At 46.4% G+C, this 17421-nt stretch overlaps 1 protein-coding gene across 1 annotated transcript in view; it reads right to left on the minus strand.

Moving 5' to 3' along the window:
- LOC142652516 (uncharacterized) overlaps positions 1-17421 on the minus strand; it is a 122393-nt gene that overhangs the window by 38025 nt on the left and 66947 nt on the right. Inside the window, exons 9-12 of the mRNA XM_075828167.1 lie at positions 6171-6224; positions 3928-3981; positions 3352-3405; positions 467-520 (exon numbers count right to left, since the gene is read on the minus strand). Coding sequence (XP_075684282.1) covers positions 467-520; positions 3352-3405; positions 3928-3981; positions 6171-6224 — 216 coding nt within the window. The remainder of the gene's footprint in view (positions 1-466; positions 521-3351; positions 3406-3927; positions 3982-6170; positions 6225-17421) is intronic.

Consider the following 17421-nt stretch of genomic DNA (forward strand, 5'->3'; position numbering starts at 1 on the left):
TATTCCTTATTAATGATATGATCTGTTTGCATATATAACAGCATTAGTTTACAATGTACCGTAATAGAAATTGACATACAAATATTCTATATGGCTGGAGCATGGGCCCCGAGAATCATTTCATGTGCTGGACCCTGGATGGACAGTCCTGCCTGCTTATTAATATTATTTCATAGCTCATCACGGTACTATGGGGAGGACCGCACTGAGTTATAAGGTAGGCAATATTTTATTCCCCATACTAGAGTTCATTAAGGTAAGCATCTCTAAATCTCCTAACATTTATGTACTTTTAGTCTCCCTGAATGTTACGGTAGACGGGTATATAAATTGTACATTTTACAGCTGCTTTCTCAATATTTTACAGATGTATAAACGTAGACTCCAGGTTAATGTTAATTAATTTACTATGAATTGCACATTAGGTATTTCTACCAAATGCATACGATTTAAGAATAGTACTTACAGGTGGTCCCTGATGTCCTGGGGGGCTGATTGTTCCCCTTTCCCCTTTATTACCCTAAGAAAGAAAGCGTAAAAAGAAAATATGACTAAATGTAGTTGCTTGAAAAGCTGTACTCACAGATTGAATAAGAGACTTACACATGGTATGAAATAAGACACATAATAGTTAAAAATGGTATACTATATGGCACTTTTGACCACTGTATGGCGCTCTAAGGATTAACTGTATTCCACTAATGGGGCACTTTATGGAACAGCGGTACAGCATTAGAGGGAAACTGGTACAATGAGGCATGGTATGGTACTGTTTATCTGGGCTCTAACACAGCGTGGCACTATTCAATTTCAGTGTGTGGCATTATTTAGGCGACTACACTATTGTTTCCGCTAAAAAAATGGAAACCTTATGAAACGAAAACAAACGGACACCAATTGCGATGGAAGCATTACCACTGAAATCAATGGTAATGCAAACGGAAGCTATGGTTTCCGTTTGGCTTTCCGTTCATCGGTTCCTCCAACGGAAAGGTCTAACAGAACTGATGAACGGAAGCGCAACGCTGATGTGAACACAGCCTTAGGACTAGAAGGGAAAGCTGTATAAAACTATAGCTTGTAATTTTGGAAATATGACTTTAAAGTTCCTGCTTCATTGGCATCTCTTTAAAGAGGCTCTGTCATCACATTATAAGTGCCCTATCTTCTACATAATGTGATCGGCGCTGTAATGTAGATTACAGCAGTGTTTTTTATTTAGAAAAACTATCATTTCTGACGGAGTTATGATCTATTTTAGCTTTATGCTAATGACTTTCTTAATAGACAACTGGGCGTGTTTTACTTTTTGACCAAGTGGGCATTGTGAAGAGAAGAGTATGACGCTGACCAATCAGCGTCATACACTTCTCTCCATTCATTTACTCTGCACATAGTGATTTTACTAGATACTCACACATTAACGTTACTGAAGTGTCATGACAGTGAATAGACATCACCTCCAGCCAGGACGCGATGTATATTCACAATCCCAACACTTCGGTAACGTTTGTGTGACTTATAGCACAGCAAGCGTAATCTCGCTGCAAACTGTCGCGAGATTACGCTTGATTTGCTGTAAATCCCACACAAACGTTACAGAAGTGTCGGGATTGTGAATAGACATCACGTCCTGGCTGGAGGTGATGTCTATTAACTCTCAAGACACTTCAGTAACGTAATTGATAGTTTTTCAAAATAAAAAACACCACTGTAATCTACATTACAGCGCCGATCACATTATGTACAAGATAGGCCACTTATAATGTGGTGACAGAGCCTCTTTAATGCAGTTCAGAAAATAAAAATTACATTAAATTATATTTGAAGAATATGTATTCTGTATATGTAGAATTTAGTGACATACAAGCCAGCTTGTACAGTGTGGTCTAGCTGATTTCTTTGATATACATACATTTATTATTAGATTATCGGTTACATTCAGATACCGGATACCCTCATCTATCCCTCTCTCACATCCGCCAATACTAAAATGCTGTTTATAGAAAACCAGTTAGCACTCCAAAATAGTGCGGTGCTCATGTCTCGGGATGGCGTCTCCAATTATGGTCATGTGCATAAGATAGGAATCCAATCTGTCAGAGTCCTTCTGTTCAGTCAGTACTCCAGAATTCAAGTAAATCAAAATCTGTCTCCTTTTCTATAGCTAGCTTACGCCTCACCCAACCTTATATTTATATTCCTTAAAGGAAAGGTGTCATGATTTATTTATTTTTTATTAATTTATGTTTTTATTCAATAAAATATTCTATTTACTTCATTTTTTGTCAAAAAATGTGTTGTTTTTTTTAATTTAAACCTTTTTAACTTAACTGGGGGCTGCCATTTTTTATTTCATCTGTGTATGTGTCTATTCAATATGAATATTGTGTTTTACTGCATTATACAATGATAATTATAATATTTTCACATTTTCACCTTCTTTCCTGGAATCCCATGACTTCCAGACTGGCCACTTGGTCCTATTGATCCCTATTATAAAAAAAAAAAGATTCTTCTGCATGAGGCATTTAGAAACATCAGTCTATATTAACACTGTACATGTAGTAAAATTACTTTTAAGTCTATGGGCCCGTAATTACAGGCGTTTTTAAGTTCGTGTGCATGAGGCCGGTTTGTTTTATTTCTCCTTTCCTTTTTTTTCTTTATACTTTTTGAATGTTTTTACAGAACAGAAAGAAAGAAATACAAACCTAGTTTGCAAGTCGCAGTTGATAACTTTTTAATTTTTTTTGGTGTATTCTTATTTTTATAAAATACAATAAAAGATAAAAATTAACAGATAAGAAATAGCAATAAAAGCCACAACAGTTGACCATGCCCATTTTATCCCACAAACAATACACTCTATAGATGTAGCAGTGCTGGATGTGTGATTTTAAACTTGACTGGGATTTTTAGAACAGAAAAACTAATTATAAATCCAATTCTTTTGTACCTTCGGTCCCATTTGGCCTGGCACACCATGCATTCCAGGTGGTCCCTATAAAAGTAAAGGATAATTATTTATTAGTATTTCTTCCTGAAAAAATTTAAGGTTATTGATACATAGTGAAATAAAATTACATTGACCTGCTAAAATATTAATAGCGTCTGAACTACCGGTTAGTACAGAACTTGTCTGTGTATATGTTTCTATATATACATATATTTTAATATATATTTTTAGCAGAATAAAAAGGCAAGCACTGACTAGGGGAGTCAGTAGATTGCATTCTCATACCAAAATTGTTTATTGCATTCATTAAAAATCTCATAACTAAGGACCAGAGCAATTTTTGGTGCAATATAATTATACTGTTATAAAAAGCGTACTCAGATACTTCTTACCTGAACTCCAGGTGGACCAGAATCACCTTTTATCCCGAGGAGGCCCTGTTGACCCTAAACCAGACCAAAGAAAGTACATTTATATAAGCGTGTGTGTGTACATATATATATGTGTGTGTGTGTGTGTGTGTGTGTGTGTGTGTGTGTGTGTGTACTGCATACATATAATTACATCACATGATCAGTGAGCAGAAAGCCTCTTTGAAGGGTTAACTGCTGTGCTCTTCTCATTTTGATTTTGCATTTAGGAAAAATTTTAACCAACTCTGCTATATAAATAAAAAAAGTTGAAAGCATAAAGATATACACAGAGGGACAGATACAAAAATAACATACATAGTTTTTCAACCTCAATTATTAGCCCACAATCAAACTACATCCAGGGTGTCACTATAGGGGGTCAGAGGTTGCAGAGCCTGAGGGGGACCATAGGCCCCTTTAATACATAGAAGGATACCAGTACTATAAATATCAGATAATCATAGGGGGTCCTAAAGCTTCAAGCTTTCCCATTGAACTATATCTAAAGCAAATGTTTATGAATTATTCTGATACAGTTGTTAGAGGGAAACATACCCTTTCTCCTGGAGGTCCACGTATACCAGGTGGTCCTTGAGGCCCTGGTACACCCTGAAATATAAGTATACTCTTTAGTAATAAGTACCTGTTATGAGGAAATTATTACAGTAGTAAGTTAGAAAGATTTACCAACAAGGTGCGACATTCTTATGTACAGAAATTCGTTGCACATCACTCTGTTTTAGGTTTCGGGCTAGGAGAGAAAAGCCCACTCAGCAGCTGTCAAACAAGCGGAGCCGTTTAGGGAGAAGCCAGGGGGCAGCTGCCGAGTGGGTCCTTCTCCCCGAGCCTCAACACTTAACATTGGTTGCGAGCAGGGGTGTAACTAGGAAAGACTGGGCCCCATAGCAAACTTTTGACTGGGGCCCCCCCTCCCCTGGGTGTCACACAACCCCCCCTCCTTGTACCTTGTAGATAGTGCCTTTTTTACAGCTCCCCCTGTAGATAACGCCATACAGCCCCCTCTGTAGATAGCGCCATACAGTCCCCCCTGTAGATAACGCCATACAGCCCCCTCTGTAGATATCTACAAAGGGGGCTGTATGGCGTTCTCTACAGGGGGGGCTGTATGGCGCTATCTATAGGGGGGCTGTATGGCGCTATCTACAGGGGGGCTGTATGGCGCTATCTACAGGGGGGCTGTATGGCGTTATCTACAGGGGGGCTGTATGGCGTTATCTACAGGGGGGCTGTATGGCGTTATCTACAGGGGGACTGTATGGCGCTATCTACAGGGGGGACTGTATGGCGTTATCTACAGGGGTGACTCTGTATGGCGTTATCTACAGGGGGGACTCTGTATGGCGTTATCTACAGGGGGGACTCTGTATGGCGTTATCTACAGGGGGGACTCTGTATGGCGTTCCCTACAGGGGGTCTGTATGGCGTTATCTACAGGGGGGACTCTGTATGGTGTCCCCTACAGGGGGTCTGTATGGCGTTATCTACAGGGGGGACTCTGTATGCCGTTATCTACAGGGGGGCTGTATGGCGTTATCTACAGGGGGCTGTATGGCGTTATCTACAGGGGGACTGTATGGCGCTATCTACAGAGGGGGCTGTATGGCGTTATCTACAGGGGGACTGTATGGCGTTATCTACAGGGGGGACTCTGTATGGCGTTATCTACAGGGGGGACTCTGTATGGCGTTATCTACAGGTGGGACTCTGTATGGCGTTCCCTACAGGGGATCTGTATGGCGTTATCTACAGGGGGGACTCTGTATGGTGTCCCCTACAGGGGGTCGGTATGGCGTTATCTACAGGGGGGACTCTGTATGGCGTTATCTACAGGGGGGACTGTATGGCGTTATCTACAGGGGGTCTGTATGGCGTTATCTTCAGGGAGTCTGTATGTTTTGATCTACAGGGGGTCTGTATGGCGTTCCCTACAGGGGGGGTCTGTAGGGAACGCCATACAGCCCCCCCCCTGTCCACAGGATAGGGGATACATGTGTGATCGCTGGCAGCGATAGGGAGAACGGGGGACCGAAAGTCCCCCCAAGTTCTCCATGACTAACATCTGACTTCCGGCGTCTGCGCAGCTCAAAGGAGCGCTGGTCACGCATGCGAACAAACGCGACCGGCGCTCCATTCATTTCTACGGAGCTGCCGACACAGACCCCGGAAGTCCGAGGTTTGTGATGGAGAACTTCAGGGGACTTTCAGTCCCCCGTTCTCCCTATCAATGCCAGCGATCACACATGTATCCCCTATCCTGTGGATAGGGGATACATGTCTTTTGTTTAATGACAGAGCGGGGAGATACCTCCCTGCTCTGGCGTAGTGTTCAGTGGCGTCCCGCTGTAGCAGCCATAGCGGCTGCTAGCGGAGCCTCCGGCCATGGTGGGGGCCCATGCCGGCGGGCGACACGGGCCCCCTCATGCCGCGGGCCCCGTAGCAGCCGCTACAGCTGGTACGGCGGTAGTTACGCCACTGGTTGCGAGCCAATGTTAGAACAAAGATTTCTCTAAAAACACTGGAGCGCTTTAGAGTAAAACATGGTTTAGTGAAATCAGGGCACCTGTTGCTATATCATCTGCCTGCATACTGACAGGTTCCCTTTAAACTCAGAGAATAACTTTACAGCAATAATTTCTTTATCCATCCGGCTTATGATATATATATATATATATATATATATATATATATATATATATATATATATCTTGTAAGCGGTTTTTTGTTTTTACAGGAAGTAAATGCTAAAGTAATTCTTTACAAAGATTTAAGTTACTCACAGGTTTCCCTTCACCTCCAGGGACTCCACTCTCTCCTACAGGTCCTTTGTCACCCTATAATGTCACATTCAAGACGAAAACATGAGCATTATGAATCATACAAATCATAAATGTTCTATTTTCTTCATACATATTTACCAAATATGTATTTTACAGTAATTGTTCTGCTGAACCCATTGCAATATGTCTCTGAGAATACAAGTCCTAGTTAAATCTGTGAAAAATTACTGTAATTCATGCAGAAAAGGACATTGTCTATATTAACAACGAATGAAAGAAACATTTTGACTGTCATCCACAATATTGAAAGACCAATATGTGAAACCACATATTAGTACACAAATGTGAAGAATATAAGTAAATCTTTAGGCTAGGACTCTACAGTGAATTTTGGTCGCTGTAAAATTGCTTCATTATTGCGTCATGCAACCTCATGTTTCCCACAAAACATTTTTTCCATCATAGGGAAACATTGAGGTTGATTTTACCATGACCGGTGTAACGTCTAGCGCCGGGGGTCGTCGTCCTGACTTACCTCTTGACGATCCCGGCCATGGACATCCCTCTTCACGGCGTCAGCTCCCTCCAGCGAGACGCCGGCACTGTCTTCCGGGTCCTTGGACTGATTCCCGCAGGGCGCGCCTGCGCGTGCACGGCCTTAAAGGGCCAGTACACGTCCAGCTGTCACCTATCAATTATCAGCCCAAATGACTGCTGGACTATAATTAGGGGCTCTGCCCACTGGTTCCTTGCCTGAGCGTTGTTGTATACCCTAGTTTGTCTTGCTAAAGGTCTCCCAGTGTTTTCCAGTTCCCAGTGTTACCCGTTCCTGCTGCCTGTACCCTGTATCCCATGCTATCGTATCTACTGTGAAAGTCAAGTCGTGTCTTCCCGCTGCATCCGCGGCGTCACTTGCTGTGAAAGTCAAGTCGTGCTCCCGCTACTGTCTACATTGCCTCAGGTACCCGTTCAGAACTATAAACATTGTTTTGTACCTTGTTGGCCAGCTGCTACCCCGCCACGCGGTGCGGCCCAGTGGGTCCACACTCCGCGCCGTGACAGTACGCTGAGGCCATGGACCCCGCTGGCCAAGTCAAGAGCCTGTCATCCTCCCAAGCCATGCAGACGGACCTGCAGGATCTGCAAGCACGACAGGATCATCTCCTTGTGGCAGTAGACTCTATGGCACAGCATCTAGGTGCGCTAGTTACTTCCGTCACCACTCCAATTCAAGCTCCTCCGATCGACCCTCCTGCTACACCTCCTGGCAGCCCCAGTTCGGACCCTCGGTTCTTTCTGCCATTGCCACCTCGGTTTCATGGAGACGCAAGTTCGTTCAGGGGGTTTCTGAATCAATGCCAAATCCATTTCACTCTGCACGCCCGAGCATTTACTTCGGACGGAACCAGGATCGCCTTCATTGTATCCCTGCTTGCCAGCAAGGCCCTGGCATGGGCGAATCCTATTTGGGAGCGACAGGGACCCGAGACTTCCAGGAGTTTGTGCGGTTGTTCCGTTCCGTATTTGAGGAGCCTGGACGAGCCTCTGCTATCTTTAACTTGCGTCAGGAGGAATCCTCTGTGGGCAAATACACCATCCAGTTCCGGACTCTGGGAGGAGAATTGTCCTGGAACAATGAGGCCTTGGTAGCATCCTTCTGGCATGGCCTATCGCCTGAGATCAAAGACGAACTGGCTGCTCGAGATCTCCCAGCTGCCCTGGATGACTTGATTCTACTGGCTACCCGTGTGGACATAAGGCTCAGAGAGAGATTCCAAGAGATTCTACAGGAGAAACGGCTTCCTAGACTGGCGCCCAACTTCCAGCAACCCCTCTTGCCTTGTTCTTCTGCTGCGCCCGAGGTTCCGATGCAGGTGGATCAGCTTAAACTATCCGTTAAAGAAAAACAGCGCAGGCGCACCTTTGGACTCTGCCTGTATTGCGGCCTCACTGGCCATGTCGTGCGTTTGTGTTCCCAGAGGCCTAAGAAACCCCAATGCCTGGGATTGGTTGGAGAGACAACCCTGGGCGCTACTGCACTTAATAGAGAACTCTCTTCCAAGCTGTTTATTCCTGTGACCATCGTCGCTGGCGAGAGACCTCATCCAGTCTCTGCCTACCTGGACTCTGGCTCCGCAGCCAATTTCATCTGTCAAGACCTTGTGGACCTTCTTCAGTTGCCCACTGTTTTGCTGGAGAGACCGTTGATCGTTGCCTCGGTAGATGGACTGCCTTTGCCTGACCCAGTATTGTCTGTGACCAAGCCTTTGAGACTCCAAGTGGGAGCTCTTCATTCTGAGCTCATCTACCTTTATGTCCTGTCCAAGGCCGTCAACCCCGTGCTGCTGGGTTTGCCTTGGCTCCGTCTTCACGCCCCAGTCCTGGATTGGAACTCCGGAGAGGTTCTCCAGTGGGGCCCCAAGTGTCTAGACTGCTGTCTGGGTCATGTCCATCCATCCCAGCCTTCTCCGCATCAGTCATTGACAGGGTTGCCTCCTTGTCACTCTCAGTTCGCTGATGTCTTCGACAAAAAGGAGGCCGAGATATTGCCACCACAACGAGAATACGATTGTCCTCGTGAAGAAATTTCTTTCCCGCTCTGGTCCCAAGAAGAGGGGGCGTAAGAGGGGGGATACTGTAACGTCTAGGGCCGGGGGTCGTCATCCTGACTTACCTCTTGACGATCCCGGCCATGGACATCCCTCTTCACGGCATCAGCTCCCTCCAGGGAGACGCCGGCACGGTCTTCCGGGTCCTCTGAGTGATTCCCGCAGGGCGCGCGCGCCCGGCCTTAAAGGGCCAGTACACGTCCAGCTGTCACCTATCAATTATCAGCCCAAATGGCTGCTGGACTATAATTAGGGGCTCTGCCTACTGGCTCCTTGCCTGAGCGTTGTTGTATACCCTAGTTTGTCTTGCTGCAGCATCCCAGAAGATACCCTTCTGGTTCCCTGTTATTTGTATGTCATGCATTGTATGTGTTTTACATGTCTTTATTATTTTTCACACAGTGTGCTGTTCACCAGCTGAAGAGAAGGATGAAGGTATCAGTGGGGAGCCACTAGAGGGTGCATTGTACATCTAGCATTGTTTGAAAAGGGGGTGGAGCCTGGCTACAGCCCTAGAGCCTCACTCTGACTCTGTCTCACAGTCTACACAGAGGAGTCGGGTCGTGTCTGTGAGGAGACAGACATGTCTGCTAGCTGCTCTGACACAGCAGATTAATACAATCCTTTCAACTGGCAACAGGTCTCAGCACCTGCAGCCCAATGCAAGAGGAGGAACAGTAAGGAGATTGTAACCAGCATATCATCTCTATCATCACCACAGCAAGTATTATTTAGCTGAAAAGCTGTCTGTCTGTTTCTGAGGAGAAGTCTATATAATATTGGGCCTCAGAACTCCTGCTGGCGCTGTTACCGGTTCTGCCGCACGCCACAATTAATATAAGAAGTGTCTATCAAGTCACTCAACTACAACCCTCATCACTGAGAAAAGTGAGTTCATTTATTACACACGCTGCTGGAAAAGTGAATGATTTCTAGATATAGCTGGACAATTGAAACCCTCATTGGTCACCCACTGGTCCCTTCTTCCCCTCAACTGCTGAAGTGGACAGAAGATAACGTGCCTCCATTTTGGAAGACTGGATAAAGTTCTTCAGTAAACGTGAGTTATTCAAATCCCCTGTGTCGTCTGGTCCCTGCACTGCATAACATCAAGGGCACCCCACATACCACCTTGCCAGGCGCACACATACTACTACCACCATCACGGGAGTTGCTACGGGGGAAAAGACTATCACCACCATCATCCATAGTGCAGCCCCCCTGTCACTGTGCCAGCCCGAGAAGGAGCGAGGGAGGAGAGGTAGAGATTCCTACAGATACCTCAGGCCATACACCGTGCACTTCACTACTGCTCCCATCCTCCTGGGAAGCTCTTCCTCGTGGTTGCTGCATATAAACTTTGGCGTCACGAACAGGATACGTTTAAATCTCATGTGGGCCCCAAACCAGAGAGACTTTGTCCCAAAGCCCTGGTCCCCACCGTACAAAGCTGCAACCGCAGCTGCAAGAGACTATTTCAGCCCCAAAAGGGGTTAAAATCACTGTTTCCCGGCAGTTCCAGCCCAAAAGGGGTTAATCCGCCATTTTACCTCACAAACTGCTGCGTCACAGTTCCATTTACCCGCTCCAGACAGGTTAACCTGCGGCGCCAGTCTAGCGCCACCATCTGGATGATTATAGGAACTCACAATATCCAGCACAGGCAAGAGGGAACGGCCGAAAACTGCTAGGCGCCGCCATCTTGGATGAGTGAAGCCTCTGCACGGCACCTCCACCGCGGATCCCCTGCAACCAGCAACTCTCCCAAAAACATCACAGGAGAGCAACGGAACAGCCCAGTAACAAAGTACAGCCCAGAGGGAAGCAACAGCATACCATCGGTGAGTCCCGATTCAATTGGCCATCAAGTTAACCCCTGCTGTACCACCACCGGTGCCCAATAAAAAGCCCAGGAGCACCTTTAACAAGACCCCCGACTCAGTTAAAAGTCCGGGAGCGCCAATAATAGACATTGGAAAAATTTAAAGGGACAGTAACAATGTCGGACTCAAGTGACACGGAAGAGCCCGGTCTCCGCACGGTCACTACACCGGCCATGACAGAAAGAACAACACCTGCTGCAGCACCCTGCATCATGCCGCTGTCCATGCCCTACTATGCAGGGGCCCCATGGCTGCCCCACTACAAAGGTGAACCACACACCTTAAAAGACTTTAGAAAAAAGATGCTTGCCATGTTCCGCCTCTACCCCATTCCAGAAGAACAGAAGGTAGAGATCTTAATGGGACAACTACAAGATGTGGCCCTAAAAGAAGTGGAGTCCTGGCCACGTATCCAAAAGAAGGCTGTGGATCAGATCCTGGTCCAGCTACGTACCACCTTTGAGCCCAAATCCATCTCTGAGCTCAGGATGAGGTTCATGGACAGAGTTCAGCAACCAGGTGAGACACTCCGAAATTTTGCTCTTTCCTTACAGGAGACCATGAGGGCCATGATACAAGCCGACCCCCATGAGGCTGAAAAAGCAGACAGAATCCTGAGGGAGCAGTTCATTGAAGGAGTCGCCTCAGATTCCATGAGTCATCAACTACAAATGATGTCCGTCCAGAACCCTGACAGCACCTTCCATGAGTTTAAAGAACTGGCCATAGAGGTACTAGAAAGAAGGCCCAGAAGAAGAACAGTCAGGGCTACCACCCCTCTTAAAGAGGCAGAAGAGGAACCTGCCCCAGTAGCACCACATCCAACACCTTGCAAGCCCATCACCTACCAGGCTACACAGGCTCAAATCACAGCTGGAGGAGATCAGTACCAAGATCAACTGAAACTCATTGCCAAAAGCCTGGAGCAAGTCTGCCAACGACTGGAGAATCTAGAAGCCAGCTCTCCAGTAAAATGTGAGCTGCCAACATCTAGAGACAGTTATCCAAATAGTCCTAGCAAGGGCTACTGCAATAGTCCCAACAAAACGTCGACAGATCGCTTTGATGAACATGGGAGACCTGCCTGCAGACACTGCCATAAGATAGGTCACCAAGAACGTCAATGCTGGGCGTTAAACGGACGTCTCCCGAGGCAGAGGACCATTCCTCGGGAGGAGAAATAATAGGTCCCAAAGATCCAAAATGGCTGCCACGGTTTGTCGGACCTCGTCCAGAAGTTACCATCCGCATCAATGGAGTACCATTTGCTGCCCTCCTGGATACGGGATCCCAAGTGACAACCATCCAGCAGGCCGCCTTTGAACAACACTGGAGTAGCAAGATCCTGATGCAACCTCCAGAAGCCTGGTTAGACGTCATCGCTACCAACGGCCAGTCCCTACCTCTGCACGGGTACTGGGAGCCTACTGTCCAAGTGGGAGGAGTGCACTTACCTCAGCAAGGAGTCCTCGTGATCAAAGTTAAACATCAAGGACAACCCACAGTAATTCTGGGAATGAACATCCTAAAGCACTGCTATGGAGAAATGCTAGAGGCCCTACGACAATCCGTCCCCACGGCTTCCCAGGCTGCCCAGAAGGTAATACACAAGACCATCCGTGTACTGGCTGCCCAACAGCGATTCACCAACGCCAGAGGAGAGATCTGCAGAGCTCGCATCAAGGACCACCATCCAGTAACCCTAAAACCTGGCACAGAAACACTGCTATGGTGTCGGGCCCGTTCAGGCCTACAAGGACTTGACTACCAAGCCCTAGTGGAACCAATACCACTAGATGAACATCCAATGGTTATGGCTGCCCAAAGTTTAGTGACTGTGGTCGAAGGGAAAGTACCCATCCGTCTTCTCAACTTAGGAGACCATTCAGTAACCCTGAGGAAGTACTACCCTGTAGCACAGCTGTCCCAACTCAGTGTGCAAGACCTGGTGGACATTCCAACTGTCACCGCTAAACAGGCTGCACAGCAACTAAAGACGTCAGAAGAAGCACCAGTAACACCCTGGTGGGGAGAAATCCATGTGGGAACCGCAACAACACCTGCCTACCAGATCCAAGGAGTACTTGAAGTGGCTCAGGATAGCCATGAAGCCTTTAGTAAGCATCCTCTGGACAATGGGAGAGCAAAAGACATTGAGCACACTATTCCCACTGGTACTCATCCTCCCATTAAGGAAAGACACAGGCCTATACCACCTGCCCTATACCAAGACGTGAAGCAGATGGTCCACGACATGAAAGAGGCCAAAGTCATCCAAGAAAGTCACAGCCCCTGGGCTGCACCACTAGTTCTTGTCAGGAAGAAAGATGGCAACCTTCGCTTCTGTGTGGATTACAGAAAAATTAATAACATTACCCACAAGGATGCCTATCCTCTTCCAAGGATTGAAGAATCTCTGACAGCCCTGGGATCAGCTGCCTACTTCTCTACACTGGATCTCACAAGTGGTTACTGGCAAGTACCAATGTCTCCAGCTGATAGGGAGAAGACAGCCTTCACCACCTCAATGGGCTTATTCGAGTTCAATTGCATGCCCTTCGGACTGTGCAATGCTCCTGGAACATTCCAAAGGCTGATGGAAAGATGCCTAGGTCACAGGAACTTTGAGACTGTGCTCCTATACCTGGATGACGTCATAGTCTACTCCAAGTCCTATGAAGATCATCTCAAGCATCTAGCTGAAGTGTTCCAGGTCCGAACCAAAAATGGCTTAAAAATCAAACCCTCCAAGTGTCACCTCCTCCAACCTCAAGTCCAGTACTTGGGACATATAGTGAACGCAGAAGGCATAAAGCCAGATCCTGAGAAGATAGCTGCTGTCCACAGTTGGCCTACACCTACCACTGTGAAGGAAGTAAGAAGCTTTCTCGGATTTGCCGGGTACTACCGGAGATTCATTCCTCATTTTGCCCGCATCGCTGAACCGCTACAAGAACTCTTGAGGGGGCACCCTAAAGAACACTTGAAGAGGAGAATTCCCATTAACTGGAAAGAAGAACAAGAAATTGCCTTCCAGTTACTAAAAAGATTATTGACTGAACCACCCATTCTGGGCTACCCAGATTACAGCCTGCCCTTCCATCTTTACACAGATGCAAGCAACCAAGGACTTGGTGCAGTGCTGGCCCAACAACAAGGAGACAAAAAGAAAGAGTGATCGCCTATGCAAGTAGAGCACTCAAAGGAGCTGAAAGAAACGATCAGAACTATAGTTCCTTCAAGCTGGAGTTCCTTGCATTGGTCTGGGCCGTCACAGAGAAGTTTAAGGACTACCTTGCCGCTTCTTCCTTCACTGTCTTCACAGATAACAACCCGCTAGCACACCTGAACACCGCAAGGCTGGGAGCCTTAGAACAGAGATGGGCTTCACGATTAGCAAATTACAACTTCGTGGTCAAATACAGAACAGGCAAGTCCAACATCAATGCGGATGCCTTGTCCCGCCTGCCTACAGGAGAAGACCCGGAGAATCCTGATGATGACAACCACAAAGAGGAAGTAGAGATGCCTGCATTCTACAACCGCTTTGCAGATCCTGATGCTATCAACAACAAAACCCAGGTACATTGTTCTTCCCAACAGGCCAAGAAGCAGTCACCAGAACAAGAACAATGGGCCCTGTTGCAAGCTGAGAGCAGAGTGATTGGAGATATCCTAGACTACCTGGATACCAAAAAAATACCCATTAGAATCCGCCGAGGCAACACAGACCCAGAACTACTTCGCCTTTGGAGACAAAGGAAACGTCTCTTTGAAGAGAATGGTCTGCTGCTGAGGAGAGTGCTGGATCCCATCACCAGTAATCGGCTGCACCAAATTGTCATCCCAAGGAGAGATGCCAAAGTTGTCCTTGAGGCATACCACAACAAGTCTGGACACTTTGGAGTTCAAAAGACAGAAGCTACAATTCGCAGAAGATTCTATTGGATCGGAATTAGAGGTGATGTCGAGAAATGGTGTCAAGAATGTACTGCTTGTGCCTTAGCAAGAGGAGAGAAGCCAAACCAAAAGGCCCCTCTGCATCCTATCGTGAGTCATCGACCGCTGGAGATCGTGGCCATCGACCATGTGAAAATGGAGCCAAGTAGAACAGGATACACCTATGCCATGACCATCATCGACCATTACACCAAATTCACAGTCGCAGTACCAGTAAAGGACTTGACAGCAAAGACCACCGCTGCAGTCTTCCTAAAAACTTTCCTTCTACCCTATGGCTGTCCTGAGAAGATCTTGACAGATAGAGGTTCTGCATTTGAATCCCAACTATTTCAGGAACTTTGTCAGCTGTACAACTGTAAGAAACTAAGAACAACCGCTTACCATCCCCAAGGAAATGGGTTGTGTGAGAAGATGAACCAGATTCTGATTGAGATGCTCAGAACTTTACCGCCTCATCAGAGAGCTGTCTGGCCAAATCATTTGCCTGAGTTGGTGTACATCTACAACAACACTATGCAAGCCTCCACAGGTTACACCCCATACTTCCTATTGTTCGGAAGACAAGGAAAGCTGCCTTCAGACATTTCATTGAATGTGTCCGTTCCAGATGACTTGAACCCTCTACCAACCACAGAGTGGGTGAGTGAACACCAAAGACGCATGGCTGATGCAAATGAAATTGTTGAAGCTAGGATGGAAGAAGCGAGAAAGAAGCAACAACATGATTATGACCAACATGCTAATGCTAAACCCTTTCAAGTTGGAGACCTTGTCTGGTTGAAAAACTTTCAAAGAACCAGCAAATTGGACACTAAGTGGGAAAGAATCCCTTATACCATCAAGGCTGTCCCATACCAAGGAACAGATATCTATGAGATCCAAAGAGATGGTAAACAACCGCAAATTGTCCACCGTAACAGGCTTAAACTGTGCCTACAAGATCAACAGTTGCCTACCATTGAACAGGAAATATCAATTGAAGAACCAGTTGCAATTGATCTACCAGAAGTAACTGAAGCTATTGAAGCAACAACTACTGAGTCCTCAACTCAAGAGCAACACTTGGACATAAAGAACCCACTGAGTTGGTGGTTTACCCCAATTTTGTCATTCCTTGCACCTGATCCTACACCTACAGTGTCTACAACTCACACAGAGGACAGATCACATCATGTACCTGCTGTTGTTGTACCTGAACCTGTCAGGAGATCAGAGAGAACCACTAAAGGAGTGAAACCAGTTCGCTATAGGGATTGAATATAATTGCAAGTAGGGAACAAGAAAGACTCTTATGTTCTAGAGCCCCTTCTTCATTTCTTCATTTATTCCTATCCAAGTTAGGCCGAAGCCTACCAACCCTTGTTACGTTCAAGAGGGAATATCCCCATAGACTCTGACGTACCAGAGCCCCTCATATCCTAAGTGCCATAAACTGTTGGACACTGCCGCTCATCTTGACTTGAGACTTCTGCCCCTCATCTTCCAACTGTTACAGAAGAAATCTTCGCCCCTATTCCCCCTTCGAGAGTCAAGAATACAGGAATACAATGTTATTAAGATGTTTGCATTTCATGTTAACCCTTTTTACATCTTTTAGGCTGTTCATATCCAAGAAAACGACGAGGACGTCTTGTCTTAAGTCCGGGAGTATGCAGCATCCCAGAAGATACCCTTCTGGTTCCCTGTTATTTGTATGTCATGCATTGAATGTGTTTTACATGTCTTTATTATTTTTCACACAGTGTGCTGTTCACCAGCTGAAGAGAAGGATGAAGGTATCAGTGGGGAGCCACTAGAGGGTGCATTGTACATCTAGCATTGTTTGAAAAGGGGGTGGAGCCTGGCTACAGCCCTAGAGCCTCACTCTGACTCTGTCTCACAGTCTACACAGAGGAGTCGGGTCGTGTCTGTGAGGAGACAGACATGTCTGCTAGCTGCTCTGACACAGCAGATTAATACAATCCTTTCAACTGGCAACAGGTCTCAGCACCTGCAGCCCAATGCAAGAGGAGGAACAGTAAGGAGATTGTAACCAGCATATCATCTCTATCATCACCACAGCAAGTATTATTTAGCTGAAAAGCTGTCTGTCTGTTTCTGAGGAGAAGTCTATATAATATTGGGCCTCAGAACTCCTGCTGGCGCTGTTACCGGTTCTGCCGCACGCCACAATTAATATAAGAAGTGTCTATCAAGTCACTCAACTACAACCCTCATCACTGAGAAAAGTGAGTTCATTTATTACACACGCTGCTGGAAAAGTGAATGATTTCTAGATATAGCTGGACAATTGAAACCCTCATTGGTCACCCACTGGTCCCTTCTTCCCCTCAACTGCTGAAGTGGACAGAAGATAACGTGCCTCCATTTTGGAAGACTGTATAAAGTTCTTCAGTAAACGTGAGTTATTCAAATCCCCTGTGTCGTCTGGTCCCTGCACTGCATAACATCAAGGGCACCCCACATACCACCTTGCCAGGCGCACACATACTACTACCACCATCACAGGAGTTGCTACGGGGGAAAAGACTATCACCACCATCATCCATAGTGCAGCCCCCCTGTCACTGTGCCAGCCCGAGAAGGAGCGAGGGAGGAGAGGTAGAGATTCCTACAGATACCTCAGGCCATACACCGTGCACTTCACTACTGCTCCCATCCTCCTGGGAAGCTCTTCCTCGTGGTTGCTGCATTGCTAAAGGTCTCCCAGTGTTTTCCAGTTCCCAGTGTTACCCGTTCCTGCTGCCTGTACCCTGTATCCTGTGCTATCGTATCTACTGTGAAAGTCAAGTAGTG

This window comes from Rhinoderma darwinii, chromosome 5 (genome assembly GCF_050947455.1).
Source record: "Rhinoderma darwinii isolate aRhiDar2 chromosome 5, aRhiDar2.hap1, whole genome shotgun sequence".
Classification (NCBI taxonomy): Eukaryota; Metazoa; Chordata; class Amphibia; order Anura; family Rhinodermatidae; genus Rhinoderma; species Rhinoderma darwinii.